This window comes from Coloeus monedula (assembly GCF_965178545.1).
Source record: "Coloeus monedula genome assembly, chromosome: 2".
NCBI classification, from domain to species: domain Eukaryota; kingdom Metazoa; phylum Chordata; class Aves; order Passeriformes; family Corvidae; genus Coloeus; species Coloeus monedula.
The window spans coordinates 19,039,744-19,059,619 of record NC_138782.1 but is presented as its reverse complement, the minus strand read 5'-3'; the positions used below and the strand labels follow the sequence as shown (position 1 = coordinate 19,059,619).

The window sequence follows — 19,876 nt, the reverse complement described above, 5'->3', positions numbered from 1 at the left end:
GGTACTCATAGCAAACATTAACCAAAAATTATAAATCATTCATAGATTATATTCCATGTTCCAGCATCTAAATTATTAACTAAAAATATCTGTAGTTATGATATCTTCATCATGGTCCTGAAAAAAATTTGTTTAAACTGTAGGTATCTTAAATAGTGGGCAATATGAATTGCCAATCAAAATGAAGTCCCTTTAACGTTTGCAACCTTCTAAGGGGATTTTGGAACAAACACTAATTAAAACAGAACTTTAAAGTTGTGTGCATGCTTTTTGTGAGCAGAAACCAATCTGCTAAAGTGACTATTCTATTTACTAAGAGTGGTACTGTTGCTGAGGATTTCTCTGTTTAATGGAAATGTGCCATGATTTCTCCATCGGTATGTGTATCATTTCTGAAGCCGCTTTTACATCTAAAATCTTTTGTTTTAATTGATAGCCTTGCTGAAAGCCAATCAGACATCTATTTTTGAATCTGCCTCTGAGATACTCAGTGTGAACCATGTGTTTCTTTTCAGTGTGTATGTTGAAGGGAAATAAACATTTAAATACAAAAAGGAAATATTTAATTAAAAATGTAAATATTCACATATATAGAGATGCAACAGATTACTGCATAAATTCTTTAAAATTCACTTGACCTAGTGACTTCTTGGCATATATATAAACTTTGTCTGTGTGTATATACATATTCGTATATGTCTATACATACATAAACTCACTTGTACATAAAGCTATAGGCTCTATGCTGCATTGCGTGGAAAAAATCCAAACTTTTAAATGTTGGCAGACTTGAAGAAAACGTTATCTTAAGGAATTAGAAAACCTGGCATTCTTAAAACACACCAAAAGGTTAACACTGCTTTCAGGTAAAAGGGAGAGAGGTATATCTTGTAGTGCCAAACACATTTGCAAATATATTTGATTGGCCTTTTAGCAAAAAAAATATAGATCCCAAAACGTCGTAAATTAAGAAAAATGCAAATGCTCTCAAATTTTATGCATTTCATGGACACCTCATTAAAAAGCAATGAATTATGAGTCAAATCCTTTTCTTATAGTTTATTGCTCTCATTTTTCACCCCATGACAATCTGTTATCACTCGTGTAGAGTATAGCGTTCACAGTCAACATTTTTGCATGTATATAATATTATCTTCACAGGGCGTCAGCTCACAATCTTCAATAGCCAAGCAACCATAAAAATTGGAGGCAAGGAACGCGGCCACCCTTTCCAAGGCCAGCTCTCTGGTCTTTACTACAATGGCTTGAAAGTTCTGAATATGGCAGCAGAAAATGATGCCAACATCGTGATAGAAGGAAATGTGAGACTTGTTGGTGAAGTGCCTTCCTCTATGACAACCGAGTCCACAGCCACCGCAATGCAGTCGGAGATGTCCACGTCAGTCATGGAAACAACCACCACCTTGGCCACGAGCACCGCTAGAAGAGGAAAGGCTCCGACCAAAGAACCCATTGGTCAGGTTAGTTGGCTTTCTCGCCTTTTGCCAATATCTTCACACCTCTGAGCGTGGCTTCCTTTGTCTCATTCCCTCTGCAGATGAAATTGCTCCTGTTAAAGAAATGCATGAGTTACAGTTGAAAGTTCTGTACCATACGTGGCTCATGGATGTGATGTTCATCAGCATTTAGAGGGAAAGTAAGGACTTTGCTGTTCTTCTAAATTAGGCAAACTTTCCAGTTCAGATTGTTCTGGTGCTGAGTTATATTGCTCTGTCATCCATCTTCATAGTGGTGCATATTTTTAAATACCCTTTCTTCCTTTGATGGCTTACATCGATTATTTTCAGTGTAGGAATGCAGGATGTCTGGAATTAGAGATAATTAAATGAAGTGGTGACTTTATCCATGAGATAGAGAAAAGAGACCCAGTTTTAAGAGAGAACAGGAAGGAGGTGTGAAGACAAAAAGTTGCAAGAGTCTGGAAAAGAGGGAATTAGAACTTTCTCTAGTCCCATGATTGATCATCTTCTCTGGCAGTATTCCTCACAAGAAGCAGTGGCAGCAGAGGGAATTAAGAACACTCTGCACCATGAGAGACTCAGGCTCAAAGTCATAGGCTGTTTACTGTTTGAGGTTATTTGTATCTCATGAATTTGGTGATATATTTAGTTGCTTTCAGGTTTTGTCAGGATCTCTGTATAATATGCAGGGGAATTTAATTATTGGGAAAAGGAGGGGAGAAAAACAGGTGAGTGAATTAAGTACCTTCATCTCGTGGATATCCTGAGTAACAGCAGTCAGACATTGGATTTTAAGAACCTAAAACTTGTCAAGACATTCCTGTGATGGGAAAGATTCTTTCATGTTTATTCTTTCTTAAAAAAAAACGAAACAAAACAAACAAAAAAACCCTCAACCAAACCAAGAAACACAGGTAGACTGCTAAAAGCTTTTCTTATGTTCATTTGGTTCACATGCTTGTTTGTGTGCCCACTGGGCCATCAAGCCGTGACAGCTACACTCCTGAGATCCAGAAGTAGGACAAAGAACACAGAAAGCATCATGACCTGTAGGGAGGGACAGGATGTGCTGAATGAGGTTCATTTTCTCAAGAATGAAGCACAGTAGACAGAGGCTGAGGTCAGGTTGCCTGTTTTCTGTGTAAAAACTCAAGTCACAGACTGAATTTGATTGGGGCATCAAACTTGACACTTCAGCTTTTCTGTCTGTAGTATCTCTGTATGCTTTATACTATGGACCAAAAACTACAGTAAAGTAAAAGTAAAAATTGTTATTTAAAAATCTTGAAGCAGTACACTTCACTTAGAAAAAAGCCTTAAAAAGAAAAGCATTTTGACTTGCAGGTTGACAGAGGGTTTAATAATTATTGTAGTAAGTTACAGAGTTTTACTAAATAGCAATACACTTTCTTTGTTACTAATTCTGTTTTAAATAGTATCATGCACTCTATTATCCAGCTAGTCTGACCCTCAGTATTTTGCAGCAACAAAATGTAAGGCTTCATCAAATTCACCAAAGGGAAGGTCTGCCTCTAAAAGTGTAGAACACCCTCCCAGTGTGGAAGAATTTAGGCTCAATTAATGTTACTAAATTAAAATTAAACAATGTTAAGCTGTTCTGTCAGTTCCCAGCATACTGTTGGCCTCTGCCAACAATTTTGGAGGAAAAATGTCACAGGGGCCATTCTCAGTTGGCACCTTGCATGAGCTGTAGGCAGCAGGAGTTTACTGGTATAATTGCTTTGCCAGTTGGCCTCAGTTTCTGGGAGTATTCCCCACTATAATTTGCACACTATTTGCATGTTTAGCCACTAAGACTTTTCTTTTTGAGGTGTTCCAATGGGATATTTTTGAAAGAAAATTTTCATAAGCTAACAGCTATGGTGAGGTGTAAATTTTCTGAGGAGGGGAAACAGACAGTTAGGGCAAAATGATCTCCCAAAGCTGATCTGTTTCTAGACTGTGGTGCCTGAAATAAAATGTGGCCCTTATTGATTCTGTCAGAACATCCACTCAATTTTTTAGAGAACCTCCCTGCCACTGGGGCTGAGTGGCCTCGATGCAGTTGTGCCATTTCCTCCTTCCTCTCTGGCTGAAGTGGCTATGCCAAAATAACAGGAGCTCTTTGATATCTCACCATGAGGAGCACCCGGAGGTACAGAACATCTCTCCAACCTAAGTTCTGAGGGTGAAGGTTTTGATCAGCCTCTGTCACCTGTTAGCTGGGGTGGAACAAGGACTTCATGCATCCAATGGGACACAATGCCGATTTATGGGCCTGGAATCAACATTTGTGAGGAAAGCATTCCATGGTGACATCACAGCAGCACTTGGGATAACCTGAGTGTATAAATGAGCCCTTCTTGACTTCATCTGTGTCTGAATGTCCTCTCTGGTAGAATCTGTGTGTCATTTTATACACTTAATTTGTCAGGGACTGCACTGGAACACAGTTTGGCATCAGGCCTATGATTTGATTTCGACAGATTTATAACATCCCAAAGTCAGAGCTGAAATTTGTCTGCAGGATGCTAGACTATTCATGCAACAAAGACCTAGGAAGCTACTGAATCCCCTTAGGGACATAATTTCTTCTCTTCATTCATACCTGGTTCTTATTCTACCTGCATGAAATAATTTCTGAGCTTGTGACCCATAAGACTCCCATGGGTCTGTCCTGCAGGGTGCTGAGTAATCACTTTCCATTCCATCTTGATGTCCCTGGAGATGAAGGCAGTCACCATCTCATGAAAAAAAACGCCTTTAATTTCTTCATTCTCTTTCATTTTTGTCCTTTACTTTTTTTTTTCTGATTTTTGCTCATATGTAACCTCTGCAAGAGCATCAACTACACTGACATATGGTAATGCACAAGAAGAAAAGTTACCTCTCCAGCATTAATTAAGTTATTGAAGAAAATATGCAGCTGAACAGCAATTGCTAATGAAAAAACCCTACATTACTACAAACCAGCGCATGGCTGAAATAGAATAGAAGCAAATGATCTAATCAGTCAGAGATTGTTTGCTCCATTTGCAGAGGTATTGAATTAAATTAAAGATTGCAATACTTAAAGGAGATCATTTAAATCTCTATTTATAGGAAAGGTTCTTTTAAAAAACCTACAATGTTTAATTGTAGGTTCCTCCTATCTGCTTCCTCACAGATATTAGCAAAAGCAATATATGATGCAAGATACACATGGGACTTCCAGAAAGTATGTTGAATACTGTTGTGCATGATTGTAGATGAAGGAGGTCTTAGTGCTTCCGAGAAAGAAACGCTTATTTGCTAGAGACTCTAAATGAAGACTTTCCCAGCTCGGAAATATTTTAACAATGGATGTTTTGGTGATGAGAGACATCTTAATTATTGCACTTGGAAATGTAAATTTTTCAAAGGGGGAGAAAGGTACTCAAAGCTTATTGAATGTCAATAGTAGGTGAATGCCTCATTTTCCTTAGTGTCTTAAATCCTCCCCCCTACTCATCCTTTGATGATAATGGCATTCAAGCTGTCAGCCTCCATGCACAGCACTGTGTAAACACAGAGGAAGTGAAAGTGCCTGCCTCCAATATCTCACAGAATTAACAAAAGGTATCAGGTAAGGAGGGGGGGAAAAAGAGGAAATCAGGAGGTGGGAGGAAGAGGGAAATAAAGCAAGGATTGTGTTGTTTCAGTGTTGACAAACGTGCAGATTTGCAGCCATTGTGGGAGGGACACTTCACTGCCCTGTAGTTTTTTATCCAGTCTTTTCAGACAGCTGCAGGATTACCACAGAGGTACAGCAGACTCTGGAGCAGGCAATTTAAGGACTTGACTGCCTGGCCAAGTAATTGGTGCAAAATTGGCACCAGCTGGGTGGTCAGTGAGATTTTTCCTTTGCTTCTCACTTTGCCATTGAGACCTGGGGGAAGCCCTGGCCACTGGCATGGGAGCTGAGGATTGCAGGATTTGTTCCCCCCACACTGCATGGGAGGAGGCTCAACATTTTGCATACCTTTATGAGCATGGAAAGAAATCCCCCAGGTTAATTTTTGTGAGAACAGGACTTGTGTTAAATGAAAATAGGTGTTGCTAACTTTTGGGGAGCCATAAGAATGCACTTGGACTCAGAAATCATGAATTTGATCTAAGAATATCAACTTTTTATGAGGTTATTCAGGAAAATGATACAGTCAAGTTCTTCCTTCTTTTTTTCTTTTATTTTTAACACTTTTTAAAAATCTAATTTGCAAGTTTTTCTATTCAGTCATGAAGGTGATAAACATCTTTTAAAACTGAAAATAAAGATTCACATGTTGTAGAACTCCAGGAGCTGAAATGTTAAACTAAACACTGAGTACTGCAAGGCTTGCAATAAAAATTGCAAGAGTTGGCAGAAGCCTGAAAGGCTTCAAAAGGACTTAGAGAATGGGTTTTGCTTGAATTAGGAAAGCCCAATCAGGCCTTTAGTGTCTCTTTGGCACGGCTTTGTGAGTCCATGTTAACTGGAAATCATAAATGAAGTGATAGTAAATCAAGAATAATATGCTCATTTCTCATCCCTTTCTAAGGATTTGATTATGACAGCCTATCCACAGAGCAGCCTCTACTCACATGCACTGGAAACTCCTTCTGAAAATTGTGTGCAAAATAGCTTTTTTTATTTTCCATAACGTATTCTGGCAGTCCTCTTTGTTCTCGTCAGGGTGGGTTCTTATCAATAGCACTAAGCCACTTAGACAGCAATTACTATATACTGTGAGATGATTGCATGTTTGGGAACAATAGGCACTGATTTTTGGTCAGGCAGAACTAAGTCAATGAACTGAAATTTGGTCAGTTGCCTTGGAGGGCATACATCAGGTGAAGGGTATGATTCCCTACCTATATTGGAGCAGCAGATTTAAATGGCATTCATTGTAGCAGGGACAATGACAGGCTTGGCTCAGAGACTTCACCTGCCAGATAAAAACAAGCACTGGAAAAAAACAGGGGTGTTATCCACGGAAAGAGTTCAATTTTAAGAATGGTAGTTGAATACATAACCTCTAGCCAAATGTGAACATGTTTTGTGGAGGCACAGTAATCATTAAATGTATGCAGATAATATTGATAGGAGGATGAGTTTTTCCACCCATTTTGGTTTAAAATTATGCCTGCATGAATTGCAAAGTCCTATCCTAAGCACAGGCATTGTATTCTTCCCCTGTATCCACACTGCTTCCACTTCTTTCTCTGGATGGTCACACCAACTTCTCCACAGTTCATCAGCCCCAGTAAACAAAGCTCTTTGCCAGGGCTCTGATAAATCACAAAGATTTGACTCAACAGATGCTCACTAGTGTAAAGTGAATCCCACAGCTTCCAGCATCCCAGTGCTCAGCACCCATACATGTCCCATAGATGACAGATCCTGGGAAGCTTGAGTGTTCGGGACAAATCTCATTTGCAGTAGGATCTCTGTGCAAAATGATAGTTGTGAAGGGCACATGTTTCAGTTGCAGGTTGAGAGAAATTTATCTAAGTTCGTGAAACCCATGCACTTTTCCTTGTTGGTTTTTTTGTTGTTGTTGTTTAAAATATCATATTAAGAATTTTAAGTTTCTTCTGGTGATTTTTGATAATTTGATTAATTGTTTTAAAACAATTATCAACATCACTGACATTCAAGATCTCTAAAACATTGAAAAGCGGACACAGTGAACATTAAACTTCTCTATCTTTGTTTTAATATTTGCTACCTGATCACATTTGACTTTCCCATTTTTCTGCAAAATATTTACATATTGAATATTGGCTCTTCAGCTGGAGTACTGAAGTTGTATAAATAGGATGGCTTTAGAAAGTCAGTATTCAGTACAATTGCCTCTTGAACTGGCTCACTGGTTTGTTGTTTCCAAGTAATACTTAGATGATCTCATGGTTGTCTGCCTCTTAATAAATATTGCATCCCTTGACCAAGTCAGTCAAATCTGGCTTCAACATAAAGATTTCAAGGATATTAAGCTCCCAGAAAAGCTAAATTTCATCAGTTCTGGTGTCCATCCTGGTCTTCTGTTGCATATTGCAGAGCCAGGTCTTCCTCTGCTTTGTGTTTTAAAAGCAAAGATGAAAAAGAAAAACAAAGTGTATGTGTGTGCTTAGGACCAGCTTCTCAAAAGTTACTCAGACTCATTAATGTTTCTATATTCCATTAAAGTTTTTGCAAATCTTATCCTAGGACACTTTTATATATAAATACTCTAACAGTATCCTTAATTGTGCCAAGCTCAGGGATAAGACTTGCTGTTAGTTGTTGTCGTTGGCATTTGTTGGAAAGATTCATAGAGGCACTTTGGAGCACAGTGGAGCACCGAAGGCAAATCCTAACCAGTTGCATGGAAAACTACAGGCCCAAAAACAACTGGACATGATCAGCAATGCTACTTCATTCCTGCTCCACTGCACAATCCAGAAAAGACTTCTGGTTTGTCTTTGGCTCTGTTGGGGATTAACTTCAAGGGGCACCATCCAGGTGGGATGGGTTTCCAGCCCCTCCAAAAGGAAGCCAAACCATGGAATTTCTGTTCAGCCAGTGGGATATGTCTAAAACCTTGAGCATTGCTTTGAAATTACCCCCTACAGTGTGTACACACAGGGAAAAAATCTGCTTGTAAATGAAATTACAGCAGTGCTAGTAATCCAAAGAATGGCAAGACGCTTGCATAAATTGCTGATTAATTAGTTACAAATAAGATTTCTTTTTAAGTTCAATTTGAGAAAAAAGGATCTCAGGCCACTTGCTGCTTTAATTTTGTTGTTCTTTCATGTATAAGTGACCAAGTTAATTTATTACAATTTGCTTTATTATGCTTTTTTTTAACCCAGATTGGTTTTATGCAGTCTCAAATTCTGACTCATTACCATTTTAAATATGGTGAAATATAGTACAGCAAACATCATCTTGGTACTAATGTTTTCATAGCATGCTGCCCTTCTTTATTCCTAGTAAGTTGCTCATGTTATATTAGGATAGTAGTATTTCTAAACCATCCCTTTGCATAACATGGGACATAGCATCAAATGGTTGCTGAGCAAAGTCATGCCCAAATTTAGGCAGTGATTCGTTGCTGGAGAAATATTTCCCTCTCAGTCACAGCTCTTTTTGTCAACCTCTTTCTTGGGAAGGGTCCTCTCACATGAAGCAATGCTTGGTCCTCTCTCATACTCTGTGCCTTCCACTGCTCCTTCTCAGTGCCTGCCAGCACACCAAGCAAACATCAGGATTATATGGAAATGGGATTGTTTCACCCAGGTGGAACAAGAGGTTGTTGCTGAGCTGGTGACCCATAACTCTCCATTCACATGGCTGTAATGCACTTTTCTGCATTTAGGATGGCTGAAAAGGGCTGGGTGTTACAGTCACTGATTCTCAGCAGCCTTGAAGGATAGAAATCCTTGTATTGTGTCTCAGAGTTTCTGTTCTCCTGTGAAAAGAAAGCGAGAGTCGTTCAGTCCCCTTATCACTTTCTGGAGCTGTGCTAAGCCTGAAGATCTCGTTAACCACTTCCTTTGGTGCATTTTTATGATTGAAGTACCGTGTGTTTTACAAGTTTGGCTCACACAATTTCCTCTCAGAAAGCATGAAATAATACATTATATTTCTTTTGTGTGTGATTCCTGAGAGCTAAGGGAAAGAAAAGCAAATTGACTCAGGGTGTGACCCTCTTCTCTCAGTGGTGAGAGCCGAGAGCAGGCACCCTGCACTGATAAAGCTTCAAAGTGCTGCCTCACTTGCAGCCCCCCCAGTGCACTGCAGCAGTGTCAGTCCTGCTGCTGCAGCCAGCCAGTGGATTTCAAGTGTTTCCATGGCACATGGAGCCGCTGGCAGATGAATTTTCTTTCCATATCTAATTAATCAGGCTAATTGCTGCAGGTTGCAGTGTTCAACCTACTGTATGTGTGGCTGGCAAGGACCTGACTACAACAGTCTGTTGTGTGGTGTTTTTTTGAACATCAGGCACGTATCAGAGCTGTATTATGTACTGGAGATTTCCTCTAAACACGATGGTGATGGCAATGTGTGAAACCTTTCTGCTCACTTACAGTTATTAAGACCAAATCTTTATTCACAGGCACGCCTGCTTCATAGACTGCAGATCATTTTCTTTAATCAAACACTTCTTGGGACTTTCAGTTAATAAATTAGTACAGAAGGTTTCTTCAAAACCATTTTTTTTTTCCCTGTGGGTAGTATCAGCATAATACGTCTGTCTCGAATGACTCAATAAGTACTTTGTGATTTATTGATTTATTTAATTTGATCTGTTAGCTAAACTTGTCTTTAAATATTTGTTTTCATTTAGTAATCAACAGTTGATTTGAACAGCTGAAAGTTATGTTTTGTTTATATGCTGGAATTACTTCAGAGTTAGATACTTTCTAATAGTTATGTCTTCATGTTCTTTGCCTAGAACATCTGCAGTTCTGTTACAAATAATTTTGCATGCAGTGTTTATTTCTTTGCACAGTTTTCCTTTCATTTAATGAATCTCTGTTGAAATGTCTCTTTTTTGCAGTATGATTTCTCAAGCACACAAATATATGTATATATACACACATAAACACTTCTAAAAGCCAGATGAAGTTATTAGATTGGAATTTTTTAATGTGAAGGGGAACAGTAAAGTGTCCAAAGGGACTTAAGGAAGAAACCTGTGGGACTTGCCAGTTTCTCCGAAGAGAGAATGTAAATGGTGGGCAGGGGCATCTGCATTAAGGAAGAGAAGAACTGAACTTTTTCCATGGATCCAAGTATGCCACTCTCTCCTAGACATGCATAGGAATATGGGCTGAGAAATAGGAACCATTTGCTTAAATTCCACTCCAGCGGATATGATGATATATTTACCAATTGAACAGAAATCAAAGATATAGGTTTGTATTCTGACCTAGGGGAAATGATACCATCTTCCTCCACTTCCTCTCTGTTAATAAATTACCAAGCACTTCCCCACTGTGAGATGATGATGAGCTGAGGATTAAATCCATTCTGGCCTTTGATATGTTCAGACACATCACTATGGATTGTGTCTGTATCTAAAAACACAGTGGTGCAAGTACCAGGGTTTGGGAGAACTTGTAGCAGATAAATTAGAAGCAGTTCTGGAAAGAGTAGAAATCATGTGGCAGAAAGCCCGAGTGAAGGGATTCCATGGTGCTGACATTCCTCAGGTCCTGGAGGAAAAAGGCTTGTGTGGGGAACAAAACATTTGAAGGTACAATGTTCTGTATTGTCTTGCTAGGTCTTTAAATCCAGCCACATATGAAATGTCTGGGGCTTTGTGGATGGATCCTGTCGAGAAGAAAGACTGAAGAGGTCAACAGAGCTTTTGAAATGGCCACCAGCTTGCAGGTTTTTCTCAGCTCCCAGCATAACACTAAAAATATATGGAAGATGCTGACATTTTCATGAATTAAAAAAAAAGGATGAGGTCACAACAAGTGGCCTTAGCCATATCTCAAATGACACTTGCATATTATTTTCAGGTTTTTAGAGCAGGACATCAGTATCTGTGCTGAGTAGACACTGGGAGGATGCTGGGAACAGCACAAGTGAGGTTCTGATGCCCACGTAGCCATAGCCGACTCCCCCGACTAATAGATCATTTGCTTTTCTCTTCCTATCCAGATTCTCTTGTGATTTTCACAGATGTGCAGGCATTAATCAGTTCCAAGGAGAAATATTCCCCCTTCTTTATGTCTTTTTCAGGTCATATTTTGGAAAAATTAGTGTAGATCCTGTCTCCATGTTCCACGAGGCCACAAATTCACTGAAATTAAGTGTCTGGGAATTTTACTGAATGCTTTAGGGATATCCATCTAGACTTAATGTGTTCAGGAAAGCTGATAATTCCTTACATTAATACTGAGACTTAGTTGCTTAATTCCAGGCTCCCAGAGGTATTGAATATGACAGTCTGAATACATTTTCTGTAGGTGTGATGGACTTGGTAATTAACTGATCTAATCCATGCCAAAGCACTATCAATACCTTCATATCCCACAGTGTAGGAAAGCAGAGGTAGCTAGATGTGTGTTGCCTTCTAAATAAAGTATTTGCATAGGTATTTGAGTCTATAAAAGTAATTTTTCACTACATTTTTATATTGAGGTGATGTCCAATTGCAACACAAGCCCTTAAAATATTTCCCTGATAATGACATTGACATTTCCTCTCCCTGTGGTGGATGGTGGTAGCTTGCATCACCATACACAGAAATAGTCTTAGAAATAATGTTTTCTAACGTGATCAAAATGACCAAGTATTATAATTAAATGAGACATAAAGGCAGTAATAGTATTTTCCTTATGAAATGACAGTCAGTTAAAAACAGATGCAGGAGAGAAGGGGTCAGGATGTGGTTATTGTTTTCCCCAATGACTAATGGAAGAATCATTTTTGATGACCCAAGATATTTTCTCAATTTTTATCAGCAGCATACCAAGAATGAAAGAAAGGAAAAATTTCTGTTCAAACCTATTTCTGTGTGATTTTTAAAAAAAATTATTATTCCTTATTGTTAAGAGCAGGCAAATTGAAAAAAAAAAAAATCAAACTGAAAATCCAAATAAAACCAGTGTTTGAAAAGTGTTTTGTGTGTATTATATTCATCTAATTAGACATAAATCTGTAAATGGTTGAGATCAGCTCAATGTTTTCAATCAACTGTTTGAAAAGCTTTGCAAAACTGTTGAGGCAGTGCCTCCTCTGCAATCTTAACTGACTTTAGCATTCAAACTTTTGCAAGTTCTTGTAGTGCTGAGTCCACACAGAAATAGACCATTACCTATGTTTTTAGTATTAAACAGGTAAGCCTCTAAAGAAAATCCTACAATTAATTTAATCCTACACTTAACTTCTTTGTATAATAAATATATATTAATAACAGCTATCAGCTTGCTTAGTCTGTGAATAGACTGAAGTGGTTTGGTTTTTTTTCCCATAAGAGGAGGTAACAGATGTCTGACATGATAATTCCACCATATGGCAATTCCATTTTCTTTCTAGTGCAATATTAAAATAATAATGATGAATACTGAGCAACATGGTTAATCTTTGTAGGAGGAAGTTTCAGCATTGTTGAAGAAGCAACAAGGTTTGATTTAAACTTAGTGTTGAACATCGGACAATCTGTATTGGTTTTTCCCTCTCTAGTCCTGGGTTGATGGTAAAATGAGCTGGATAACCTAACAAGACTGGGTTTGTAACACAGTGTGCCTTCTTTTTTTTTTTTTTTTTCCCTGCTTTTCTGAATATCTAGCTGTTCATATTTGGGGTTTAAGCACACATTTTCCACAGAATTACTTGCAAATTTTGCTCATGTTGCTCAGCTGACTAGCAAACCAAACCAAATGGCAAGTTTTCTTTTTGGCAAGGCAAGGCCATCAGTAAGAAACCTACTCATATGACCTAGGAAGATGGAGCCAAAGGGGGAAAAAAAAGAAGAAAAATAGATAAACATGAAAGGAAGTGTATTCAGGTGTTTCAGTCAGTTAACAAGAAGAGTCCATATGCCCATGGGAGAAAATAGGAATTTAGATTAAAACTCCTAGCTTGCATTTCTTGGTCAAAGAAGAGAAAAATGCAGTGGCAGGGGTGAAAGTCACAGTGTGAGTACAATTTTATTTACAAATACTAACAGCAAGATAGAGCTGTAATGGTGCATTTCCTGAGTCTTGGCTGTAATCATTGAAATTGCTTTATTTTTTTCAGTAGTGTAGAAGGAAATTTTATAAAATCTATTGCTGATGAATAAGGCATATGAGATTTTTCAGATGATCCATGTGGGGCCTCAGTATGCAGAGGAATTCCAATTCAAGATAGTGTTTAAATACATGTGTTTTCTTTAAGCATGTTCTTAAGTAAATGCTGGGATTGGAAGGGATTTAAACATGTGCTTTTCAATTCTTTTCTTGAATCAAGTCTTGAAATTAGAAACAATCATGTCTGTTCTGGTGCTATCTTAACCTAGGTCTAAGATAAAGATAAAATCTCAATCAGTTCTCATTCATTCCCTACACAAGTAGGAGTTCTGTTTCCTTTCATCTCTCTAATTAGGATGTGACATGAGGTGTGATTCTGATATCTGAGCCACTGTTCTGTAACAAAAATTTAAAATGAATGAACTGTTTTATTTCTTTCCAAGTAGAGCACCTGTGAATTACATACTACAAAATCTCACCCACAGGTGAAAGGGCATGTAAAGTGTACTCTGATTTGCTCATTTTAAATAACTCATTAATTATCAATGCCAGCATTCTCTTAATTGTGGTTCTTTGGGACCAGCAGAGCATTTACTGGTGATCTGCGGGGAAGATGGCTCATTACTCTGTCAGCTCTACTCCTTTTTTTTCCACTTGCTGTACCACACTACTGACAGTTAAAAGTACATGAATAATTGACAGATTGTTTTCCTACATACTCTGCTGTCATAGTTGCCTCAAGAGCCTGTATTTAATTTCCTGTGGGAGAGAAGTGATCTGTGGAATCTTGAATAGAAGGTATTTAAGGGCTGCAAGGCCTTTCTTTGCAAAGATGATGTTTGGACAATGAAGACACTTTGAGAAGGTAGATAGGAGTAATTAATCTTAGAATATCCCATAGTTATAACAGTTTTGGTGAAGCATGAGAAGATACAGGGTGCTAGCAAATAAAACATGAATGCACATAAACATAAACAAAAGCAGACCTCAGATCTGTCAATATTATAGCATAATATAAATTTTAGTATAACTTTCTCCAGTACAAACTTTGATGGATCTCTCCAAGTTTCCATCTCTGACTTTGACAAAGAAGAGCTGGGATAAATGTGGCTGATGCTACTAATGATGTCAGTCCTTTTCTGCCCAGGCTGGCAGCAAAGCTCTCATTTAATGCTGGTTTTCACTTGTTCCCTGGGGACTGGAGTGCAAACATCCATTGAAAGCACAGAGGGTAACAAGCAGATGTTTCATGGAATAAGCTGCAGCCACTCTTGACCAAGAGGAAACTGCAAATAATGGACTAGAGAGGAAATTCCCTGGGCTGTGCTGACAAGTTTCTTAGTATTGTCAAAGCACGTACATTTTTGTTTCTCTGAGAGGAATTATTTCTCAAAGAAGGACAAAAAGCTACCATTGAAAGCAGCCAAATAGCTAATTCTTAATTAGCTTTTTTTTTTTTTCCTCCTTACAAATGAATATGCTCTGAGAGTTGGATCAGAAATGTGTATTATCCTGGCATTATCATGGACAGAAAGTAAAGAGTAGCAGATCCTTGACTTTGGCAAATAAACTTTTTGTTTGTTTGTTCACTGTTTCATATACCAAGCCAAATTCTCTGTCACTGTGGTAACTCTTCAGTTATGGGCATCAGTGTAGCCAAGAGGAAAATATGAATTACAAAATTCCAATTTTCTTGTTGTGCATAAGAAAAAAAAAATGAATGCAGGAGCTGTTGAGCTGAGAATTCAAAATGAAAAATGGGCAAAGAGACAGTGAAGCACCTGGGTTTGCAGTCCATCCTTAACCACCAGCTACTCGGGTAAACCCCAGTATTGTGTGCTATGGCATCTGCAAATATCAAAAATTTAGGCCCAAAGTCAGTGTTCATTTATACAAGACAAATTAAGAGCAATAGATCTGTGCTGGGATAAGGCACTATTTTCCTGAATATTATCCTGCCATCTCAGGCAGTGCATTTAATTTGCTGAACAAATTTTCTGACTCAGATATTTGTCAGTACTTGAACATTGCTTGAAGTCACATGGGATTCAACACAGAGGCATCTAATGCCAATTTGGCTGCTTTTGTGGCCAAATTTTCTGTTCTTTTGCTCAAAATAGGATCATAGTCCTAACAACATAATGGCAATAACATTAATATTAAACTTCTAACACCTCCTTTATGATCAATGTGTCTCCTTGGCTTTTGCTAAGGAGAAGGGATTGCTCTGCTCATTTTGCAGACACAGAAGCCAAAGTGACCAATTCAAATTCAGCAATCAGCAGAGACAGGACATGGATGAGCTTGGGTCTGCTGAGGTCACCTTTGTAGTTAAAAACTGTGTTTGACCCAGGTGAGTTTCACCATATATAATAAGTCAGCAAATGGTTACAGATTTGCAACGCACACAGCCCCGAACTGCATTAATCAGGCTTTTCATTTTTTAAAAAATCATATAGCTGAACAGAAGAAAGTATCTCAGGTTAAAGCTGCAGTCCTAGTTTTTCAAACAAACAGGTGTTTTTCTTCTCTCATATGAGGAGGGTAAAAAAGGTAATTGTATTTTGTATGGTGATAGAGAATTTGTGCTGGTTTCAACCAGCTGCTGAAATCAGTGATAAGAGGCACTGGTCTCCCCCACTACTGCTGGATAAAGAGCTGCTGCTGAGTCTATTTCTCAGGCTTAAGCCAAATTGCTTTGAAAGGTTGTGAAATTCAATTTGCAAGAGAATGGAGGATCCTCTCCATGTAATTTCAAAATGTGAAAAATAGTAATTGCTTTTACTCCATTCAGACTATCCGTGTAGGTAAAGTGGCTGCAATCCTTTGGGTCCCAGCCCCCTCTGCCACTGGAGTCGGGAAGAGGTTGAACCCACACCCAGCTGTGGGAGTTGCTGGACCCCACATCTTTTTGTCACATCTTTTTCCTTCGGCAGGCAGGCACATCTGCTCAATGGCTGTGCCTTCCTGTCTGCTCAAGGCACTTGTTTTTATCTGGACAAATTACACAAAAAAAGAGTTTGTTGCGATAACTCTTTACTTGACCACGTTTGTGTTTATTTCTTCAGCATGGAAGATAATCCTGTATATGAATAGTCTGGCTTGCTCTCAGATTTATAAGGTGTCTAGATATTTTTACAAGTCTCCTGTTAGGAGCCATCCTTGATCCTATGGCAGGCTTGCCTGCTGGTAATCTTCCTCCGTGCTTGAAGAGCTGACAAAAGCATCTGGGTCTCCCTGGCAGTAATTAGGGCAAGCTAACTGCCTGCTGGGCTGGAAAGTAGCTCTGAGATTTGATGAAATGCAAATGAAAAGTGTGAGCTGGCTGGTTACCCATGCATTGTTTCCTTTGTGCAGGTATATACCTGTACTCAGAGGAACCACGGCATTCCATTGCATTTAACTCTTATCTCATGGGATTTTTTTAAGCTCAGAAATTCCACTAACTGGTGTTATCTTGAGAACACCAAGCTGAGAGTGAGGCGTTGTTTTTTTTTTTTTTTTCTTTTTCCTTCTCTTGCACAGCTGTAAATCTAGAATTGCCTTCACAAATTAAACAAAAGCTTCAGTTTTCAAACAGGTAACTTCAAAAAGCTAATGTAAGAACCTTCCTCTATCCCAAAAAACTTCATAAGACGTAGAAGAGCAGTTCTCTTGATGTCAAATCATTGGGTATTAAGTAGTTTCCTCCAAAGTAAAACAAACATGCATAAGCCTGTAGGTGGAAAAAAGACAACCTCAGGTTACAGTCTAGTAATTTAGTGTCCAGGAAGCGTACCTCCCCTTAAAGTCATTGAACAGGAACAGGAGAAGGGATGCTTAGGATATATTTTAGTAACGCTCACAGTATTCACTGTGCATTTGTGCTCTCAGGGTTGAAGAGCTTTGCTTGCCATGGAGATGATTTGTAAGCTAAGGGTGTAAAGTGGTGTGTTGTGAATGACCACATCCCCAGCAAAAAGGTGTGGGGAGCAGCAGCTAGTTATGAAAATTTATCTATTTGGATTTGGAGGGTTTTGTTTGTTGTGGGTGGGGTGTTTTTTGTTTGTTTGGGGTTTTTTTGGTTGGTTGGTTTGATTTTTTGTTTTGTTTGTTTGTTTGTTTTCCATTGAAGAGAATAATGGTTTAATTTTTGAGCAAAATCCTGCTTGGCTCCTCTTAATTTAGGGTAAAGTAGTCCTAGGGTCTGAAGATGCCCTGAGATCCTGCTTTATCTACAGGTCTGTCTTTGTGACAGATGTTTATTGGTCTTGACACTCCTTTCTTTGATATTCATTACAGTGCCATTGCAAGGGTTCTGTTCTTCTCCTAAAAGCTAAAGCATCATCTTCTGATTCAAATGATCAGGAACAGAAATCTGGCATTATAAAATAAGAGATTTTGTTTTCTGTAAATCACCTGAAGGCTTTTTAAAAAAATCTTTGTCTTATTCTATGACTTCCTGATTATTGGATTGGATTGCTTCTCATGTTGTATTGTCATCATTTCTTTGAACTCTGCAGGAAGCAGAGCATCCCCTCCCTCATCATAAGCATTAGTGCTCCACCATAGACTGACTGAGAGCAGGTGCTGTTAAGTCCTGCAGTTATTTTTCTTTTTCTTTTCAGAGGTAATTATCAACAAATGCTGATTTATTTCTTTTTAAGATCATAAATGTGTTTACCACAGCACTGCCCCTTTGCTGTCACTCATGCTCAATTCCACCATGGTGTGCCCTGAATCTGTTTTGTGATACATGACACAATTATATCTCAGGGAGATTTGCTCTTCCCTTCCCTATGTAGTATGATTAATTTATATGCAGTCAATCCATGCTTGGAATGAAATAAGTTTTTCATCTTTCTGCCTTTCTTCATGTTTTTGTGCTCAGTAGGTTTTTTTTTTCCTGAGAGGAAGGTTTCCACAAAGCTGTTTTGGCATTTATTTTCACTGAGAAGCTTAGTTAAATAATTGAAACAGCCAAAAAATGGCTTAGAAAAGGGGCAAAATGTATTTTTTTGTTTTGCTTCATGAACAGCTGAGTTTGAATACCGATGCAGACACTAAAGTAAATTAGATTATCTCAGTTCAGTATGCTGCACCACAGTTCCAATCCCCATCGTTGTCCCAGTCCCCATATCTATGAGATGGAAAGATTAAGTAATAATGAAGACATGTCACTGCACCTGCTTGCACCATATCAGGCTACACAGAGTAAATTCATCCGTAGTTTTGTTTGTCCCCCTCTGGCGTTATCTGTTGTTCACAGCTCCCAGATGAGGGCCCGATCTAGATCCCCACAGACTCTAAAAACACATTTCTAATCACTGCCTGCTCACATTTGCCTACAGATTTTGAAAACAAGCTGCTTTTAAATGTCTCTCTACAGAAAGTAAGCTGTAAGCATCTGAGTTGATGTGTAGCTTCATTTGTTAGAACACCACTAAACTGTAACACTGGTTAAATGTTGAACATCTGGCACATAAGGCACTTTAGTGGCTACAACACTGGCTGGCACGGGTGTGTTTTCAAAGGGTGCTATGGAAAGGGTAAGAGCTCACCACAACAAGGTTTTCAGGCATGTGTGTAGCCTCTGAGTCCTTCAGAGCCACCCCACAACAGCTTGTGTCCTACCCCATCCAGATTGTTTTGCAGCTTCTGGGCTTGCCTGTGACATCCTTTGCCCATCCAGCTCAGCACAGCCCTCAGCTCCTGCTGGCACAGCTTTGACTTCCCAAATAACTTCTAAGGATAATACAGGTGAGATGAACATACAGTGGGTGATGTGGCAGCAGAGGAAATAAACCCAGGAACAGGCTGCAAGTCCAGAAAACAGGATCAAACTGATCCTTTACATTGCTCTGCCCTCTGAGTGAATTACAGCCATGTCAAAGCTGTGTTGTGTTTTGGCACTTGGCATGGTCTTTGGCTTTCAGTCTCTTTCCTTATTCCAGCTTATCTCTCCTCTTCCTCTTCCTCTTCCTCTTCCTCTTCCTCTTCCTCTTCCTCTTCCTCTTCCTCTTCCTCTTCCTCTTCCTCTTCCTCTTCCTCTTCCTCTTCCTCTTCCTCTTCCTCTTCCTCTTCCTCTTCCTCTCCTCTCCTCCCTCCTTTATCAGTCAGCATTGTTGATAAGCATTATACTTTTTTACTACTTCACTGTTATGCACTGTGATGATGTGCCCCCTTACTATCCTCCAGCTGTTTTGATTTTGGTTGGTTTTGTTGGGGTTTTTTTTTAATATCAAATAGCTCCTCATTGTTAAGGTCATGTGCCATCAACCTCACTGAGAGAGTCTGAGTTCCATAGCAGCCATGTAATTGACTGGTTATCATCTCACTGAAAGGTCACAGCATGCTTTAGAGGGTGCTTTTCCCTTGTCTTGGCAGTGTTTTGGATAGGTTGTTATGCCTCGTGCAATTCCAGACTCTTGGTTTGAACTTACAGTTTTTCTTATTCTGTAAATGGAAATTGTATTTCATATTAAGCATAATTTATTGTACACAACAGCTGCTGTTATGATGCATCAGAAATGGCCTGTCATGATTGATATGTTTACACTGAACCACAGCATCTGGAATAATTTCCCCATGTATTTCTGTCCTCATCTGCTCAGGTCTGAAGCTTTGGGAAACCAAGACACGTTAGATGAGGAGTGAGGGAGTGGGAGGGAAGAGTCCTACAGACC

At 38.9% G+C, this 19,876-nt stretch overlaps 1 protein-coding gene across 12 annotated transcripts in view; it reads left to right on the top strand.

Annotated features, from left to right (window-relative positions):
• The window catches only part of NRXN1 (neurexin 1), a gene marked incomplete at both ends in the record, with an annotated part of 666,790 nt that overhangs the window by 573,819 nt on the left and 73,095 nt on the right, over nt 1-19,876 (top strand). For all 12 annotated transcript variants that reach the window (XM_082302935.1, XM_082302936.1, XM_082302939.1 and 9 more), the window contains one exon: nt 1,162-1,481. In XM_082302935.1, coding sequence (XP_082159061.1) covers nt 1,162-1,481 — 320 coding nt within the window. The remainder of the gene's footprint in view (nt 1-1,161; nt 1,482-19,876) is intronic.